This window comes from Strix aluco, chromosome 13 (assembly GCF_031877795.1).
Source record: "Strix aluco isolate bStrAlu1 chromosome 13, bStrAlu1.hap1, whole genome shotgun sequence".
In the NCBI taxonomy this organism is placed as follows: domain Eukaryota; kingdom Metazoa; phylum Chordata; class Aves; order Strigiformes; family Strigidae; genus Strix; species Strix aluco.
Window position 1 is genome coordinate 6,485,014 of NC_133943.1, and position 19,715 is coordinate 6,504,728.

At 53.5% G+C, this 19,715-nt stretch overlaps 1 protein-coding gene across 6 annotated transcripts in view; it reads right to left on the bottom strand.

Moving 5' to 3' along the window:
- The window catches only part of FLT4 (fms related receptor tyrosine kinase 4), a 60,056-nt gene that overhangs the window by 10,621 nt on the left and 29,720 nt on the right, over window positions 1-19,715 (bottom strand). For 4 of the 6 annotated variants that reach the window (XM_074838532.1, XM_074838530.1, XM_074838529.1 and 1 more), the window contains exons 4-21: window positions 16,426-16,538; window positions 15,401-15,563; window positions 15,014-15,153; window positions 14,130-14,298; window positions 13,257-13,374; window positions 12,470-12,621; window positions 11,564-11,726; window positions 9,622-9,766; window positions 6,877-6,985; window positions 5,444-5,803; window positions 5,048-5,194; window positions 4,254-4,385; window positions 3,863-3,969; window positions 3,428-3,563; window positions 2,520-2,624; window positions 884-997; window positions 557-645; window positions 124-271 (exon numbers count right to left, since the gene is read on the bottom strand). In XM_074838532.1, coding sequence (XP_074694633.1) covers window positions 124-271; window positions 557-645; window positions 884-997; window positions 2,520-2,624; window positions 3,428-3,563; window positions 3,863-3,969; window positions 4,254-4,385; window positions 5,048-5,194; window positions 5,444-5,803; window positions 6,877-6,985; window positions 9,622-9,766; window positions 11,564-11,726; window positions 12,470-12,621; window positions 13,257-13,374; window positions 14,130-14,298; window positions 15,014-15,153; window positions 15,401-15,563; window positions 16,426-16,538 — 2,610 coding nt within the window. The remainder of the gene's footprint in view (window positions 1-123; window positions 272-556; window positions 646-883; window positions 998-2,519; window positions 2,625-3,427; window positions 3,564-3,862; window positions 3,970-4,253; window positions 4,386-5,047; window positions 5,195-5,443; window positions 5,804-6,876; window positions 6,986-9,621; window positions 9,767-11,563; window positions 11,727-12,469; window positions 12,622-13,256; window positions 13,375-14,129; window positions 14,299-15,013; window positions 15,154-15,400; window positions 15,564-16,425; window positions 16,539-19,715) is intronic. The other 2 variants (XM_074838531.1, XM_074838533.1) reach the window with 2 other exon arrangements.

Sequence of the window (19,715 nt, forward strand, 5' to 3'; positions counted from 1 at the left end):
GATCAGCTCCAAGGCTGGGTCCCAGCTCCCCACGGTCATGCCCTGCCCATTCCCCGGTTTAGCCAAGCCTGGCATTTCTTTGGTGGACCAGGTGAGGAGCCGCTGCCAAGGCCGGAGCATTACCTTCCTGGATCGGCTGCGCGGGCTGGCTCTTGTGCATCAGAAAGCGGTTGAAGATAGCGCTGTCGCTAGTCCCGGAACGACTCCTCCTGTCTGCCCTCACTGCCTCCACGATGGACTGGACCTGAATACGCAGCCTGGGAGACTTCTCCTGGCAAGGAGACCAAACCAAAAAACTCAGCAGGCAACACACACTGTAACCCCTGCACCCATGAGCTGCACAGTCTTTTCCTGTTCTTAGACTGTAATTCTGGCCTGGAAGCACTTATCTTCCATTGCAGAAAGAAATTACTTCCCTGATGTGCACATGAACCAAGATCACTGTGTAAAGTTGCCCCGCTGCTAGACAGAGGGTGGCTTTGTCTCAGTGGCAGATCATGTTTCAGGCTACACCTCTTCCTTCCCTAGGTCCCTAGAGGCAAAAGAAGCTACTTACCCTGTAAGGACTGAATCCTTCCCGCTTGGTCCGCAGATAGTTGGAGAGGTTTCCATACTTGCAGAACTCAACAATAACCATGAGTGGACCTGGCAAGAAGACACCAAAGATCAGGGGAAGAGGTAAGGGCTTGGGATGGTCAGAATTTGCCTCGACTCATGTTATGTGCAGCCCCGCTGAGCTGTGGTACCTGCCCTAAGTGCACACAGACACACCGATAACATCCCCCCATGTCACTGGCATCACAAACGTGGACAGCAGAAAGGACACAGGGGACACACAGTGATGTCTGGGAGCAGACACAACTTGTTGCCCTGGAATATTTACCATTGGGTTTTGTACAGGCACCCAGCAAATTCACCACGTTGAGATGATTCCCGATGTGAATGAGGATCTTCAGCTCTGACATCAGTGCCTTGTGCTCGCTTGCAGTAGCTCCCTCTGGAAACACACAGACCATGTCATGACACCTCCTCACAGCTTTTCACTCCCCCTCACCACCTTTTTCTTAGCAGAGTGTTAATGTGAGTCTTGCTGAGGAGGCTGTGACCCCAAAGCCTTAGTACATTTTGTTATTGTTATGTTTCCATATGAAATGTCAGAGCCTTGTCTGGAGATCCCAGGATCTCTGCTGTAACATGTAGGGTGCTCCCTGCAGGTGCAGGGACACAGAGAAAAGGACAACACAACTTGTGCCCAACAGATTTTTCCTTGTGATAGTTGTGCAGGGAAAAAGATCACTTGCAGCTTACATACACATGCGCATGTTTGAATCTCTGCCCTTTTGGCCTCCAAACAGAGATAACAAGCTATAAAACAATTTGAAGGAAAATTAGAAACAAAAGGCATCCGAGTCTTTTGATCATGACTGAAGACAGGAGCTGTCTCAGCTCAAACCCAGAATATCTTTTTATGATTCCTCTCCAATAGCAAACACAGTGTTGTGCCCCTGCCAGCTCTCTGTACTGCATCTTCTCTGCGAGTGTCTAATTCACATCAACTCTTGATCCTTTTTACCCTCAGGGTGTGTTCTCTGGTTTTGTGTGCCTTTTTCATACTTCTCCATATGCATTTTGCCTCACTTGAGAGTTTGTAAATTTAGTCTGAGGGACAGAAGCATCCTCTGCAGCTGATCGGCCAGGTGAGAGCCATACCTGAAAGGACTGTAAAGCAACCTTGCACGGCCAGACCTCCTGCAATTGCTGTGCAGATCATCTGTACACTTGCAGTGGTAAGTACTGCTGAGATGAGCTGTGACTCTGTTTCCACATACAGGCCACCGCTGGCCAGAGACTGCCTTGGCATTTTGCTGGGTGCCAAATTACAAAATAATGTTTTGGATGCTTGTTTTCAAACGTGGCTATAAAAGCTTAAAATCTCACTCTGAATTGACCAGGCTTTGGGTGCAAAGCCAATTTAGCCCTCAGAGCTGGGTAAGAGCTGCAACCTGCCTCCTTACCCAGCTCTGAACCTGGCCAATAAACACAAAATACAGGCGTATTTGGAAGAAGGCAACTGGGAGCAACACTTCTTTCAGTGACCTGCCAAAGAGAGGGGCTCTGGGTTTTTGTTTGTCCTTTCAGACATATTTCATTCTCTGCCTTTGCAGATAGCTAAATTTCCTTGGAAGCCGAGTTCCCCAAGTCCCTGCTGTCTGTTCTGCCATGTGCCTCCCAGTGCAGCTGAATGGGGCTAAAGCATCCACGAGGGGAGGCCAAGAGGATCAACTGTGTTGAGGCCAAGAAGCCATAAATTAAAAGGCTGTCTCCAGCTCCTCTCCCCTAGTTCAGGGCTGGCTCAAGCAGAAGCACCCATGAGTGCTTGAAGGAGATAAAACATTTTCCAGGGTCTTAGCAAATGCCTTATGCAAAAGACAGGCATTTACAGGGCAGACATTCCCTGGTGGGTGCCTCATTCTTTGCTGTCTACACAGACTGCATATTCTGCTGTGCTGTCCACATACCTTTCAGCATTTTGACTGCTACAGTCTCACAGCTGTTACTTTTATTGATCCCAAATGCTGATGCTTCCACCACCTTCCCAAAGGCACCGTGACCCAGGACTTTACCTATGGGCAAGGAGAGAGGCAGTGTGAAGGAAGGCAGGTGCACCACAGGCAGAATGGAATGAAAAAACAAAAATCCAAACAGGAAACCATGGGAAGAAGAATGAAAAAACATCATAAAGGAAAAGGAAGGAGTGGAACGTGTGCCCTTCCCAGGTGGCTGCTTGCTCTGTTGGTGAGAATAAGAGAAGGGATGATGGGAGGAACTGAGACAGAGCTGGCATGGACAAAGCAAAGGAAGGAAATGGCCCTGCAGAAGTGAGGGGCTGTTTGTTGCCCTCGAGCAGAGCGTGTGGGAAAGGTATAAATGTGACACCTTGCAGCTGAGCAGCCAGGACTAATGTCACTGCTCTGTGCCTCAAAGGTAGTCTGCAGCCCTTTTAACTCTCCTGGAGAGAAGAGAGTGCAGGTGGGTGTCTCAGCATGAAGAGGATAATGCATGCGGTCCTGGTCCTGAGCTCGGGGTACCTGCTGTGGACTGGGCTGTTCTGTCCAGATTGCCACTTGGAGAATATGGGGATGTGTTTTAAAGCAGGCCCAGAGGTCTTCTGGTCTCAGTGATGCCCGTGTGGGTACACTGGGAGAGTCTGGGCTTACAGTTGGCTCAGATCTGTCCATAGTCAGACCCAAAGAAATTTCCCAGGCACATCTGGGCTTCAGGGACAGTCTGGGGAAGAAGATGGGAAGCCTGAGGCAGAGAGAAGGCATTAAATGCAGAGGTGTGTAAAAACCTGGAGGGTGAGTTTGAAGGGCAGGTGGGAAGCCCTGGCTGCAGCGTGCCATGGCAGGGAGGGGGTCTGGCTCACCTAGGCGCAGGCGGTCTCGTGGGAACTCCCACTTGCTGGAATCATAGGGCAGGTACTCGCACTGCTCCTCCAAGGGCACCTCGCCAGGGTCCATGATGATGGAGAGGTAGCCTGTCTTGATGTCTGCGTGGGCAGGCTGCAGAAATCAGCCAACACAGGGTGAGGAGATGTCCTCCCTGCACTGGGTGTTGACTCCCGGTGGGGATTTGTTTCTTTGCCTGCCTTGACCTCCTTCCCCCTGGCAAAGGCCATTCCCTGTCACGTCCTTTACCACAGCCCTTGTTCACCCTGTCCTTGGCAGTGAGAGTGCCTGAAGCAACACTCAGTGACCTCCTTTCAGCGGGTGCTATCATACAGCCCCACATCACAGCAATGGTGTTGCCCCAAGCCCTGCTAAGCCACCTCCCCTGCCCTGGGACAGACACAGTCACATACCCTTTTGATGTTACAGAAGATAAGGATAAGGAGGATCCAGAAGAAAACAGCGATAATCCCAGTCCCAATCAGGATGACAATCTCCACATTGGTCCTGTCATCAGAGCCTGTGGGATAAGAAGGAAATCGTAGCTTCAGAGATTCCCATTCCGTGCCCCAGCTCAGCTATCCCTTGTGCCTTGCTTCAGGATGTGGGGAGACTGGGGAGGTGAGTTTGCCTGAGCTAAACGTGCTCTGGACTACAGATCCTCCTGTGAGAGCACCATGCCACCACCAAGGCCTCAGGGCTTTCACTGCTCCCACTGCCTGGTGTCACAGGGAAGAGGCATGGGACCTTGGCCACACTCCTACTCCCCCCCTTCATCCCCAGGGGTGTTGTGGCTGCTGGTACCTTCCACAGAGACGCTGGCCGAGGAGTTCACACAGCCCTTAGCGTTGCAGACGCTGCACAGGTAGAGCCCAGCATCCTCCTCCCTCACCCTCTGAATGCTCAGCCTCTGGTTGAAGTCCGCCAGATCAATCCCTGTAAGGCATGGAGAGTTGCGGTGGTCACTCACAGGGAGGGGGAATTAGTATACCGGACTCATTCAGGCTCAAAATAAGGCTCCTATTTTTTGGCTGGTTCATTTTAGATGGCAGAATGAAATGGCATCAGCTGTTAGAGGCTCTCTTCTGTGGCCTGATGTCCCCAGAAATACCCTGGAGGGGCCTTCCCCCAGCAGTGTATGGAGGGGACGAAACCCTTGCAGACAGTGCGGGGTGGGGACAGTGCCCAGGCAGTCCAGCTGGTGTGTCAAGCTCTGCTTCAGCCCCAGGACCTGTTCTTTTCCCTCTGCAACGTGCCTGGATCCTTCCCATGTTCCTTCCATGGGATCTGGGTTGGTTCCTGCCTGAGCAGAGATGCCAGGCACTGGGCTGGGAGTAAGAAGATGAATGATTTCTCTCTCTCTGCTCTCCAGCTGAATGTGCACATGCACAGACAGTGCTGAGCCAGGCCTTAGGGCATAGACTTGCCCAGTGAGACTGCATCAAACTGGGATAGAACATGATTAAAACCAGAGTTCAGCCAATTCAGAGAATGGGAGCCTTTGCCTGGGCACAGCAACTCCCAGAACCCAGCAATGTTCAGCTCTCCAGCCACCAGACATGATGCCCTGCCTTTGATTCACCCCCAGCCCACTGTACCTGACACTTCTTCCACCAGTTTCTCGTCTTTGTACCAGCTGATTTCAGGAATGTGGTTGCCGTCCACCTTACAGCGCATCTCTATGGAGTCGCTGATGTTCACCCAAATGTCTGTCAGGTTCTGCTTGAGGCGGGGGATCTCCAGGGCTGGAGGAGCAGCACAAAGAGGAGGAGGGGAAAACGGGAAACTGATTGATCAAAAGAATATCTGTGTTCCTGGGGGGCTTTGGGTCTCTGACCCCTGCTGAAGGGTGTCTTGAGAACCCAGGTGCCCTGCCTTTGCCACCTTGAGTTTAGCTTGCTTGCATGGCTTCCCCTGGGAATGGACCGGGAAGCTGATGGCAGCAAGAGCACCAGCTCTCCTCTGTCACTCCCGCCTGCCCTGTGGACCCTCACCCTGCACAGAGATGTATTTCTTGTGGCAGTGCTTCTCCCGGGTCTTCCTGTTCTGCACCTCGCACACATAGTCTCCCTCCTCGCCCAGGGAGATGTTGGGGATGGTGAGCAGCAAGGTCGCGTCGTTGGAGTCGGGCTGGAAGCGCAGCTCCCCCTGCATCTTGGTGGCATAGTGGTGGACGTTCTTGCAGTCCAGCACGAGGGGGTTGCCCTCCTCGTCATGGAGCTTGGAGAGGTTCAGCCGATACCACTGCAGGTTCTCATAGGTGTAGTTGTCTGCATTGCAGCTCAGCTGTAGGTCCTGCCCCTCTATGGGCTCTTCCGAGGGCTGGGACTCAATCTCAAACCCGTCTGGAATGGCTTTCAGGAAGGAAACGAACATGTGAATGAGTTTTCATGGCTGAGCTGCCAGACACAATGAAACTGTCTCCTTGGGCTCAGCTCTCCGAGACCGCCCTGTCCTCAGCCAGGGTAAAGGAAACCCATCTAGACAGAACTGTGACATGCAAACTGCCAGCGACCAACAGCTTAAGCCCAGCAAGTGCTAAGGGATGTGCTGAAGTCCCAGGATCATATTAAGAAGGGGTCACAAATGAAACAAGCCTGGGAGGTCTGAATTAGGCTGTTACTGCTCTCAGCTCAGCTGCAGCATTCTGGATTGCACACGTGCCTGCTTTTGCACGTGCAGGCAGTTACACAGCCAGGCTCGACCACCGCACACGCAGAGCGTTACTGGAGCAGCGACTGAAGATGTTCCCCTGCCTCCTCAGAAGCTGGTGGCCCTGACAGCACAGGTGCTACCTGTGAGGGCCACGAGCCCAGGCTTCTGGGGACTGTCCGGAGAGGCGTGAAGATAAGCCTCTGCTGTGTCCTTGCTGGGCTCGCTGGCCCCAGCGGACAGGGACAGACTCCTGCCGGCACGGGGTCCCGCTGGCAGGAAGGGTGTGCGGCCCCATATGGGCCAGGACTCCAGCCCACGCTGCTGGGCTCTCCGCTTCCTCCACCCCCAAAATCCCGTGGGGCCCCCGCCGTGGGGCCTGGGCCAGCAGGACCCTGCTGGGAGCCGGTCGGGCAGTGCCACTAGAGGATGCTCGTGGACCAGGGACATCCCAGGCCAGGGAGCCGCCTGGGCCAGAGCCAGCAGGACGGCCCAAGCCCAGGGACCTGCCAGGGCTGCTCCAGGGCCGAGGCCCAGGCAGCGCCGGCTCGTTCCCCGGTCTGCCTGCCAAACTCTGCCTGCGCTATCTGCTGCCAGGGCTCCAGATTTTTGCCACTCAGCAGAGCTCTGGGGGTAGCCCTGCTTTCCTGCTGGCTTCCCGGCCATTGTTCAAGGTGTTAACTGTGAATGACAGGACCCGGCAGGTCTAGGGACCTGCCTATTTCAAGCAGAGAGCTCGGCTGATGCAGGTGGAGGGGATGTCCGCAGTACTCACTGGTCACGTAGAAGTAAATCAGCCGCTCGTCTCGACCCACTTTATTAGAGGCGATACACTTGTACATGACTGAGACGTTGGCCTCCTGGATGGCCAGTTTGCTGACTGTCTGATGGGGGAAGAGAGCATAAGAAGGAGTTAGGAAGAGCAAGAGGGAAGAGCAGTAGGATCGGTGCTGCTCTCTGGCACACAGTAAAGCACACAGCAAGCCTGGCTCCAGGCGGCACCTGTACCTGGGAAAGGGTTATGCAAAAATAGTCCCTTATTCAATAGAGCCTTGTGCATTTCAAGCGTCATCTGCTGGCTCTAACAACAGCGACATGGTTTTATTCTTGATCTCTGCTCCTTTTTACAGAGCCCAGCCAGCACAGATGCCTCTCCATGGGAGCAAACTTCTTGCTAAGCCACTCAGGTCACCACAGGGCCAGGCCTGTGCCTAGCAAGGGGGGCAAAAACACGATGCAGGGCTGAGGACATGGCCAAGCTCCTGCCAAGCTTTGTAACAGTAGGGAGAAAGGGAAAGGACACTGAGGCTTTGATTCCCTGAGCCCTCTGCCATGAAGTGACTGCTTAGTGTCCCACAGAGTTCAGTGGAGTTTACCAGTACTTACAGACTGACAAGCACTCCTTTTATCCATAAGGAGAAATCAAACCTGTGAAAGCATCCCAGCTGTCACCAGTTCAGGAAGAGCTGTCACACTCTCCCGTTGAATTCCAAGCGTACATAGACATGGTCCTAAAAGCTTCCTCCTCCCTCCTTCCAGCAAGACATGACTAAGATTGGGCAAACAGCCAGGCTGCTGTCTGGGAGCACAGACCCAGGAGATGCTGCCTCCAAATAAGCCAGGAAAGGCAGCTGGGGAGTAAAGCTGCTCGCCTCCTCCCAGCTCAGCTGCCAAATGTGTTACAAGCACTCCCCTTAGAGGAGATCTGCAGTTTGAAGCACAGGTTTCTCCTCCCTCCTCGTTTAAATGACAAGTTAATCACATGCAAAAATCCCTCTGATGAGACAATGTTTAAGATGAAAAGAAATTGTGTTCCTACAGGGAAACTACTTTGCTACTACTTTTTACTATTCATCCCATAGACTTTGGGAAGCATTTCCGTTCTAAGTGGCAATGTATTAGCTTGTGTTAATTAGAAGGAACAGTCATTCATTCAGTGCATATTCAATACAGCTGAAGTGACCTTATTACTAGTACTTTTGTGCATTGCCTTTTCCGTTTCTTGGGGTTATTCAATACAGCTGAAGTGACCCTATTGCTGGCACTTTTGTATGCTGCCTTTCCTGTTTCTTGGGGATTTTCCTTCTAATCTGCACCGTTACGTTTGAGTTGGGGTTTCTGGATTTGACATCATCCTGCTGTCTGCAGTGCATGGCTGTGCACTGCACACCCTGTGGCTCATTCTGGCCTTACTGGACAGAATAAAAAACAGAGGAGGATGGTAAGAAAGGACAGGCAGAAAGGAGGAGAGGGAGAGAAAGCAGATTTATGAACATAGCATCCCACCGCGAGTGGGAAAGCTCTCTCCTCCCAGAGCTCTTGCATGTCCCTGGGCTGCACAACCAAAGTTGGACCTCCAGGACAGTTACAACCAAATAGATGGAATGAGAAGGACACAGCTGAGGAATAGGAGGAAAAGAATGAGGAAAAAAGGGAAAGATCAAAAGGGACCAAGACAAGAGTCACATTTGGAGGGGGACACAAGGGCTTCTCACCCAGGAGCTCCCTCCACCCCTGCTCGCCTCCCGGGGGAACACCAATCCCTGCCTCTCCCATCGGCTGCTCTGGGAGGAGCAGCATCTGCCCCTGCCACCCTTCTGGCAGAGTGATGAACTCCCGGCCGGGCCAGGAGACGGGAAGTGCCTTTGGAGGTGTGTAGGAAAACAGGAAGTGACTTTCGGAAACGGGGGCCCGTTTGTTTGTTCTGCAGCCCTCTGCGAGCGGCTGGTGCCCGACACCAGCGGGAACAGGAACCCCGTCATGGTGCAGACCTGACACTCACAGCGACCAGAGAGACAGAAAGAAACAAGCAGCAAGCAGTGTCTGGCTGTTTGCAGGTCACACGCTGCAGTGAGGGAGAGATGTTCCTTCCAGAGAGGAAACGCTGTGATGGAGAAGTGGGCTCTGTGGGGCACACAAGCTCTCACTCACAGACCTGTAGCGGATGGACACCAGCATCTCCATACCACCCTCATCCCACCGGGATGGGGGCAGCTGGATGAAATGCCCCACCACACACACACGCATGTTCCCGAGGTCAGAGATTTCCTGGTCGGTCTGTGACTCCTGCTCTCCCTTCCCAGCTGCCCAGCCTGCTCTGCAGGGTTTGGCTCTCTGAAAGCAGCTCAAGCAGGAATGCTCAAAAATGACCAAAAATGACCACAGGAGCCCCCACAGCACACGTCCCCCGTGCCCTCCCCAGCTCGGTGCCCTGTGTTCAACAGCGATCAGTGTAAACCCTCCTGCGCAGTCGGCCCCAGTGGGAGCCTCTCTGGACGCAGGGTAATTTCTCAAAGATGACAGCTCTCCCTCGCCCTGGGGCTGCCTGGTACTGCCGAGCCCCAGAGCTGGGAAGGCTGCTCATGGTTTACTTTAGAAGCAGAGGTGTGAAGCCCTCCCCAAATCTGTCTCTGCCAGGCTCGTTTCCAGGCCACTTTTGCTGGCTGATTGCAAAGGACCCCTCGGAAGGTGCCTGTCTCCAGCTTCCCTCTCCAGGATGGGTTTGGGGCTACAGCCTCACCTTGTTCCGTCCCTCCACGAACTCCACCCAGGTGTCAATGCTCTCAATGGGGTTCACCGCATCCTGCTGCGACACATCTTTCCAGTCCTTGCACTCAGGCATCCGGTCACGCTGATGCCGCCTTGCTGCCCGGTGCCTGCTATTGCTAATCCAGCAGCCGTGGAGGAGCAGGAAAAAGAGAAGAGAGATGGAGAGAGGGTCAGCTGGAAAAAACGCTGCAAAAATAGCATTGTGCCTGAGAATTGATGCCCCTGTCCTCTGACTGTGCTAAATTTCCCGGGTCTCTTGGTTACATAGTTCTAATGTGTTCTGTAAGGGTGCTCTGCAATCACGAGTGAGGCAAACGTTATCTATGGATGTGAAAATTGAGGCAGGGAATGGATACTGGTGTCCCAGGCAGTTTCATCCTTCCATGCTAGGGGTGGAGAAAGGCAGGGGTGAAATCCATTCATGTGTGCCTGGGGCAGTCCTTGATGCCACTTTGCTCAGCAACAAGGCCTTAAAGCCCTGCTGGGACTGTGAGTCAAGGATGTCACAGCCTGGCTGGATGCTGGCCTGGAGAGCAGAGGCTGCAGCACCCAAGGGTGTTCCTGCCACCCCTGATTCAACAAATACCAGGAGGGAAACATCCCAAGTAGAGATCCTGCTGGTGTCTCACAGCAGCATGGTGGTACCCCTCTGGGCTGAGACAGGCGAGTGGGGACAAGTGCCCAAATCTGTCAGGGAGTTGGGATGCTGCAGCCTGCAGCGTGCTGCTGAAATGCAGGAGGAGCAGGAAGATGGGAGGGTCTGCCCAAAATCCAGGGTGGGAGGTGTGGAGGGAGAGGGCTTATGGCGACAGGGAAGCAGTGGGGAGCTGAGTGCCCAAGAGCAGCAGCACGGGTGCGTGCTGGCAGTGCGGGGCAGAGCGCTCAGCGGGGCGAGCACATTAGTGAGCTGTGTAAACAACAGGAAACTCAAAAGAAGCCTCCTGCATCCTCTGGAACTATACTAGGCAGAAATATGGTGGCCTTGGGAGACAGTGTTCATAATTCATGGGCCCCTCTGCTTCCTGACAGGGCCACAGTGCACTTGCATGAGGTGGAGAGTGCTCTGGTGTCCCTGGCTCGGCAACAGCCTGCACAGGGCTGCGGGACCTGGCTTCCTCCAGGCACTCTGATGTCCTCCACCCTGACTGCTCTGGCTACAACTCCCCAGCATCCCTTTTCCTTCTTCCTGCGAGGCTGCTGCTAAAAAATGCCACTGCAGCCCTGCCTGGTGCTGCCCCAACTTCCCAGGGCACAGGCAATGGGCACGCATCCTTCCTGCCTACCTACTGGTGCTGCCTGCACCAACACCCTCCTGGCAAACCCTCACGGCAACGGGCAGAGATCTGGTGCTTCCCCCGGATTCAGCAACTCTTCCCCGCATGCAGCAGCTCTGTTCCCCTGCCTATGAGCACTTTTGCTTCCATCATTACCCAGCAGAAGGTGAAGGACCAGAAATACCACAGGGACCTCAGGGCAGGAATGGGGTGAGCCCCAGCTGCTGTCTCAGGGTCTCACCAAGGGGCTGTGACAATGTGTTCTGCAGTCTGCCTCAGTTTCCCCATTAGCACAGCAGTCAGTGGTTTTATTGCAGGTGCTGTGAGGAGTGGCTGTGCCATGAACATCCTCTGACAGATGCAGATGTGGAAGCCCTTGGTGTTTGGGACCAGCCAGGCTGGGCAAAATCCTGACACGGAGCATAAGTGTCTCTGGTGGGTTCCACTCGGCTCCCCACCGAGGGTGAGGGGTTGTACGGTGCTCCGAGCTATCAGTCAGTGCTCTCCTCCTCTTGCCATGTCGTGGCTGGGAGAGCAAAAGCAAGACGGGGTCTGGGACACAGCCACGGTCACAAGGAGCCCGTAACGCCATGCTGGTTGGCCTGGTAGGACACGGGTGTTGGAAGAAATGTCACTTACAGGCTGCGGCGGGAGAACATCCGACAGGGCATCCACGGCCTCCACTGCCACTGGATCACCTCCGGTGCTGGGATGCCATAGACTGTGCAGGTGAGGGCCTGGGGGCTCCTCCGGGAGTAGATGCTGGGGGAAGAGGCTTCCTTCTCATGGATGCGTGGAGGAACTGCAAGGATCAGAGTGACACCGTGAGCAGCCACAGGCTCAGCTGCTGCATCCCCAGGGCAGGCACAGCCCTTCCCAGGCCCATCTATAGAGAGACTGAGCACTAAAGCACTATGGCCCTCAGCGCAGCTCAGGCCTGCAAGGCAGAGCAGGTTATACTTAGGCAGATTCAAGTGATGTCATTTCTCCTTCCTCTGCAGAGTGTGACTGTCTGGATGCTGCAGGGCTCAAAGCACTGTCTGGCAGCCCCCAGCACGGGGCTACAGAGCCTGCTGGAGACAAATCTCCGGGCAGCAGTGCCCTTCCAGCACTTTTTGTGCTGGCATCTTGTTCCTACATGACAGGGACCAGTTTCTGCCAGGTGGAAAACTCCCTAGGAGCTTCCACCCAGAGGAACTGCTCCAGCTTCAGGCTTCATGTGTGTTGCAGATGCCCTGCCCTCAAGTTAGCAACAGTCAGGGTTACCCTCAGCAGCATCTCCAACTGCAGTTGGGAAACAGCCCCTGAGCAAGGACATATCCTGCCCAGAGTGATAGAGTCAGGAACAAAACCGTGCTGTATTGCCCCGGCCACAGGGAAACAGGCTCCCTGTAACTAGAGCATCCCTCAGCAATGGGGGAGGAGATGATGTAGGTCCCAACTGCTTTAGGACTGCAATGGGGACTTGGTCTCGGAGCAGCCCGAAGGCTGGGGGCATGGGCTCAGCACTCTCCCCCCGGCCCCAGCCCTTGCCCCCTCTCTTACCATTGACGATTAACTGGAGGCTGATGTGCTTCTCCAGCCCCGCCAGCCTGTTCCGCAGAACCAGTGTGTATGTCCCAGCGTGCTGCTCCGACACATCCTTGATCTGCATTGAAGATTGAGATTGCTTGGGAATTAGCTTCCCGTCCTTGTACCTGCGGGGAGGCAGAGAGAAAATGCAGCCATGGGGAGGAAGTGTCCCACTGGCAGCTGGGCAGGGGTTTGCTGGTCGCCACGAGAGCACAGTCAGGGTGCTCCTTGCTAGCACTGGGGACCTCTCTGGAGAGAGCCCTGAGCGTTCCCTGGACCCGAGTTATGGGTCTGTGCATTGTCTCGTATGGATGTGTGTGGGTCGGGGATGTTGTAGCTCTGCCCTGAGCAGTGTGCAGGTGCAAAGCTCCCAGGTCCCAGCCAGCTCAGGTGGCAGTGCAGCACAATGCGGTGCACAACCCGGCTCATTCTCTTGCGCCTTCTGGGCAGCCATGATCCCTGCTGCAGGGGCACGAGAGGGGCAGCTCCTGTGGGAGCTCCACTTGGCCCTTCCAAACAGTGCAGAGCTGCCAAGCCAGGCCAGGACCTTTGGTACTTCTCCCCCAGACCTCACCTCCTCCTGTCCCAAGCTGTGCAGCTGAGAGCCAGGGTAGGTGGGAGAAATGACCACGGAAAAAAGTGACATCTGGGACAATCTTGGCCACAGAAGGACCTAGCAAGGAGGCCAGCCTAGGCTTCCCTACTTGGCAGAGGGAAGGAGGAAAGGAGAAGGTGGCTCAGGCTAAGAAAGGTGCGTTACCACTGGAAGTCTGGTGGGGGATAAGCCACGACTTTCACTGGCAGCTTCACGGCTTCGTCTCCTGCAGTGGCTTCTATCACTGGGCCCTTCCTCCACTCTACATTGATGAAGGGCTTTTCTGCAAAAAAAAAGGTCAGCATGGAGGAGAGGAGAGCACAAAGGGACAGGCTGTCACCAAGATCTGCTGCTCTCCACAGGACCAAGGACAGGTGGGGCGTTGTGGCAGTACAGTTGAAAATGATACTCTCTACAACGATGAAGTCAAAATAACCAAAATATGCTATTGTCTCATCTGCCCATATGACCCCCAACCCCTCTTCCACATCCCTGATCCCAGCAGGGCCCCCTCCCTGGAGCAGAAGGGATTGGGTGTCAGGCAGGACTGGGCAGGCCAGCACAGTGCTGCCACTCCAGCAGTTGAAGAGCTGCCTCTGCCTTGCTGTGGGGAGCCATGGGAACGCAGGGAGGCTGTGCTGCCCGTGACTTTCCGCTGCCAGGACACAGCTGCCCAAGTGCTGATGGCACCTTGTGCACCCACAGCCGGGTGCCTCCCAGGCCAGCCGTGCCACAGGGGCACTACCTCTGCTGCAGCGCCATCAGACCTCTGTGTCCTGCCATCCCACTGGCATTTGGGCCAATTTGGTTTTTGCATATCTCTCTCTCTCTTGTCATCTCGGCACCCTGATGAATGTGATTGTGCTCCCAGTGCGGTGCTGGGGCGCAGAAGGGCTGAGGGACTGGAGGAAGGCTGAGTCTTACTAAAGCAGAGTGGGATGCAGGTGCAGGAGCCCCTCTGCCTAAGCAGTCTGGGGATTGCTCTGCTTGCAGCTCGGCTCTGGCTGTGGCTCTGCGAGGGAGTGGAAGGTGCCGTACCGTGCACGATGACGTCGGTGCTCTCTTCCAGCATCTGGGCACCGTTGCTGGCGGTGCACGTGTACTTGCCCAGGTCCTGCTGGCTGACGTTGTGGAGGGTCAGGATACTGGAGAGCTCCGTGTGTGTCTGCAGGGACCGGCGCTCAGGCTCCGTCACTGCCCGCTGCGTCTGCGGGAGATGACAGAGGAGGGGATGAAAGACATCGATGAGACAGGGCTGTGCAGATGGGCTCCTCATGTCTGCGCTTCTTGCTGCCCAGTGCTTGCCTCTCCCTGGACAGGCGTCTTCACCACTGACTGCCATCCTCAGGGATGGTAAGGCAACAAGCCCTGTGTGACTGGCTGCCTGAGGCTGGGGTCCGAGTTTAGCACATGTTTTGCTCTGATCTGCTGCACATTAACCAGGCTGGGAGCCCTATAGGTATGTGAACAGAGTGATGCCCTCAGGGACTCCCCTGTTTCACTGTTCACAAGAGCCAGAGGCTACAACAGGGGGAAAACAGAGAGGGGAAAGGATCCCCTCACAGGCTTTTGGTAACCAGGGCTGCATGGCTAAAATAGCTCCTTTTAAGCCAATGATGTTTGCTCTGGATTTGCACTTGGTGGAATTGAAGCCAGTGCTTGCCCAGGAGAGCCCCAGAGCAACAACACCTCAGCAAGGAGGGTGCTTTTTGCCAGGAAAAGGGGTGTTCCCTCTGTCTGCCTTCTGCTGCAGGAGAGGAAAATGGGAAAGCACTCTGATCAAGATTTCCAGAGCACAGCATGGTTAAGGATCATGAAGCAGAGCCCTGCCAATGATGTGAAAAGGAACAATGAAGGGGCTGGAGAGGACGACTCAGAGGGAAGTGGTTCAGTGCGCGGGGAGCGGCTCTGTTTGCTGGTACCTGTTTGCCAGGGTAGGTCCACTGGAAGCGGACACCAGAGTTGAACTCGGCCCACACTGTGCAGTTCAAGACCAGCTTCTCTCCCACTAGCAGCTCCATGGCTTTCTTGGGATACAGCTGGATATCGTACAGCTCGCTCCCTGAAGCAGAAGAGGCAACAAAAAGACATTTCTGATCTATTAACTCTTTGACTCAGATTATGCAGTTAGAGGAGGCCTGGGTGTGACCTCCTGCTGTTTGGTGTATCTCTGTCTGGCACACAGGAGAGGAGCTATAAGCACCATGCAGAGTCTATGTAGCTAGAGAGGACCATAACAACCCCATGAGCCACACTGACGGACTTCAGAGTCATCCAAACTGCTCGCCTGCACCTTCCCAAATATTCACCTGCTATATGGATGATGAAGAAATTGGATTTGAAGATCTTCTTGTCGATGACAGCCTCACACTGGACAAACAAGGAGTCCCTGATCAAGTGTGTGGGTACCTGCACTCCCTTCTTGTTGTCCCAGAAAGTGCTTTTCCCGTCAGGGTGGATGAGGGAATTTTGCTGGAAAAATCAACATTTTGCCAACTGAAATAAGAAGGTAACAACATTCCCACCCCACCCCTTCCAGGCTTTACGCTGGCTAACACATCCCTTTTGTGGGATGAAACGATGCAGCATCATGCTGTGCTGGCCTCCTGCTCCCTCTGAGGGTTTGTCATCTAGGAATTGCGGCCTCCTTTACACCCCTAGCAGCCGTATCCTGCACTACGAGCCTCTCCATCTGCAGAGTGGGCCAGAGACTTCCAGGAATGGAAACTTCTAGTGATAGCTAAGGAAGCTGATGCTCATGTCCCAAACATCAGCCCCACGGGGATGAGTGCTGACCTTGGGTAGTGTCTTTCCCGGGCAAGGGAAAGGCCCCTGGCCCCCAGAGTGTCCCTGGAGGCCTTTGTACAATAGTAACACTCATCCTGGAAGGATGTATTTGCATTGTAAAAAAAAAAAAAAGAAAAAAAAGGCACAAGCAAACTGATAACAGAGTTGTTTTTAGTCATCAGCCCCAGGGCTGTGGCCTCCTCCCTTGTGGGGATGTCGACCACCTAGAGGGTTTGTAGATCACAGAGACCAGAGCAAACAGGGGATGCTGTGGGGAAATGGGATTAAAACAAAGTCTTGTTTTCTTTCATAGAGCTCCAGGGAAGAGAAGCAGGTTTGGCAGGAAACCTGTGGGGTCTGCCCAAGGGAACTGGACAGCACCAGCAAATAAAACGAGGAAGCCGGTGGCTTGTACTTTCCATGGAAAATGTATCCCATGCATTTTCCATTCCTGGCAGTGCCTGTCCTGCTTCCACTCAGGCAATTACAAATGCAGAACAAATGCAATACATCTTGGTCCAGAGTCTCCCACTGGCTGAGCTCTCACCGAGATCAGTGTGACGTTAAGATCTGGGATGGACACGAGGCATGGTACCCAAGTGTTCTCCTTCTTGCTGATGAGGAGGGTCTCCGGCTTGTTGATAAACGGCTGTTCAAAATCTGAAGAAGAGATATAAGGAGAAGAACAACTAAACAAGGACAAGAAAAGAACTGGGAAGAGAGACCAACCAGAAGAAAAGGAGGCTTTTTGGCTTTCTTTAACACAGCACGAGCTTGCCAGAGGGAGTGGTGTTGAGCTGGATGGCCCCATTTGCAACAGGCAACGCTCAGAGGAGACACCTGGAGCTTGGGAATGCAAAGGGAGCAGCTGAGGTGAGCGCCTGGGCCAGCCAGCTCCTCCGCACCGAACACTGTACTGGTGGAGCAGCACTTGTGTGACATTGGGCAGTGCTGGAAATGACCTCCCCTTTCCTGGCCCCTTCAAGGTCTCTGCCTGGGTTTGACCCGTTGTGAAAGCGGTGGGTCTCGTCCTGGGCTCAGCGCCTGCCCAGCTGGTGACTGTGCGTGGCCCCATGGCAGGGACGGTGCGGGGCTGTGCCGCCCTGGTGCAGCGGCAGGCAGCGCGACCTTCCAGGGCGAGGAAGTGATCTGCAGTGGAATGGTATGCAGATGTCATCCTGCAGCCATCCTGGCCGGCAGATAAACAGATGAGCTGAGCTTTCCAGGGCTGCCACCCCAATGCCTCCCAACTGCTGCAAGCACAAATATTGACAGGAAGAACAAAACCACACAGAATTAATCAGTGAAATGACTTAGCAAAGTCAGAGATGTTACACTAAACTCTGTGCGGAGCTAGCACCAAGAAGCAGAGTGTCTGTAGAAGGGGCTGCCCTATTCTGTGTTTTTTCTCTCCTGTGTCAAATGAGAAAAGCCCAAGCAGGGCTCCATGGTGGAAAGAACTGATGGCAGGATACAAAGGAGATATGTCGTGGCCCTGACCCACCGTGCCAGGCACCATCCAGACTCAGAGTGCAAAGACCAACCTGATCTCAAAGAGATGGCATGCTAACATGCCCCATTTCTAGTTCTTTCTCAGATACACTGGAAAGAGCTGGTGAGGCCAAGATGCAAAATACACTTGAATCCCAAGCAACAGCCAGCCAGAGTGTAGGAAGGGTGAGGTTTCTTGTAGTGCCTCATGCCAGCTGCTGCTGAGGCACCTGCTCACCTGTCTGCTTGGCAGCGCTTTTGGTTTGAGGGTTTTTCTACTCTTTGGACTCTCCCAAAAAGGCCACAGAATCAGCAGCCACGCAGGGTGACTAAATGGGATGAAGACAAAATTGGAAGAGACAACAAATTGCAAGGCTGCTTGGTGTCCTCTGGCAGTGCCTCACTGATGGATAATTTCTTCTGTAATATCAGCCTCCACCTGCCCATTTCCACAGGGACACACACCTTACAGGATGCTCTGAATAGAGACTGGTCCCTCATGTCTCCAATGCCTGGTGTTCATAAAATCATAGAATGGTTTGGGTTGGAGGTGGTGGGTCGCCATCTGGGAGACACGGGGCTGCCCCGGAGACCTACTAAGGGAGATTTTATGGCTTCTGGTATGCTGGAATCAGATCAAATGATCCCAATGGCCTTAAAAGTTACTCTTTATTCACCTGAATTGCAGCTAAACCTTTGATTTGAAAGGACTGTAGCATGAGAACATCTGTTTGTCCAACCTGAGACTCTTTCCATCTGCTACCCAACCCTTGAAGCTGCCTGTCTAAAATGACAAGTCAAAGATGAATTTGGTAATGATCCTCATCTGGGGATCCTGCTGTTCAAATCCCATTGAGCCCAACCCAATCCAACCCAGTGCTCCCACTGTTAAGTGCATAAGGGAGTTCCTGTAATTTTTGATCTATAAAGCTGTTGCTTCAGTGATAGTCATGCTGCAAAGACCTACTCTGGCTGAAGTGCTTTTTTTCTACAGCTTAGGTGAAACAAGCCATGCACAGGAAACGTGTTGGTCAGCACTTATGCAAATACGGATTGCCCAGAGAATTCTTATCTTTATTTCCTGGGGTTTTGTGCTGCCACAGGATTGCTGTCTTCTGAAATCACAGATTTGTTTCCGAGTGTGAACACGTTCCTCATTTCTCTCCCGAGCCCTGGGCATGTGAGAGGGAGGAGGTGCACAACTGTGCACAACTGCCAGGGGTGAGAGACTATGAAGTCCCCTCCAAGCTCAGATGGCAGCCAAGAACTAACTGATTTACTGGGCTGGCCCGGCTGCCAATGAGCTTGTGATTCATGCACTAACTCCCCTCTCTGACTACATCACATATTTCTATAAGGCTGTCTTAATGGGTCAGATGGGAATAATTTAGCATCTTCTTCATTAATATATGCTAAGCTTTATGAGATGGGGGCTGTACATAGCCTATTCTACCCTGATGAGGCATTCTGTATGTTTACAGTGCTATCTGTAGCTGTAACAAAATACACACCTAACCAGACACAGGGGAAACGAGACATATACGTGGAGAGTTCATTTGAGAACTGAGCTGCAGGTAAAATACAGAAGAACCCATTTTTCCAGCCAAGCACAGATATTTTGTTCCTGGCAATTCCACCAAGCTCTTAACATGAGAAATGAGGTTGATGGATAAACCTGTGGTCTGATCATGCTGTCTCCAAACATCCCCGACACTTACATCAGCCCTTCCAAGCTCTCCTGGGACAGTTTCACATTGCAGCCCAGTTCAGCAGGAATAAGCAGGGCTTTATCTGGATGCTCTGCAATGGCTATGGTTACCGTATGCCTGGGTTTTCCTGACATGTCCCTTCTCCTGCCTGAAAGCCTGTCCTGTCTGGAAAGGCGGATTCTGAGGTTTCCTGGATGCTTGATAGCCATAACAGGGCACAGCCTGATTGGAATGAGTATGAACATGTGCTGTGTAGCTGTGTGCACAGCAACGCTGCGAGGTGTTGGCTGAATCTGTTGCACACACGCTGTCCACAGGCACTGTGAGTCCCACGGGCCCTGACAGTGTGGGATTTATTGCCCCTAAGCTACACTGCACGTGCACACTTGCTGCTTTCTGGTAAACACGAGAGCCATTACTGAGCTGCAGATGAGTCTGGAGGTGAGAGAAGGTGGACAAGGGGGCAAAGTGGCATTTGCTGGATCACAAAGAAAATCAGGCAAAAGCACTCCCTGCATGTAAGCTTGTTAGTTAGGTTTTACTTATTTTCAGCACGTGTAAGAAGCTCTCTGCCTCCATCCTGATACAACACTATAGAGTGTCTGAACACCCCTGTCCAACTCATAGATGTCTCCTC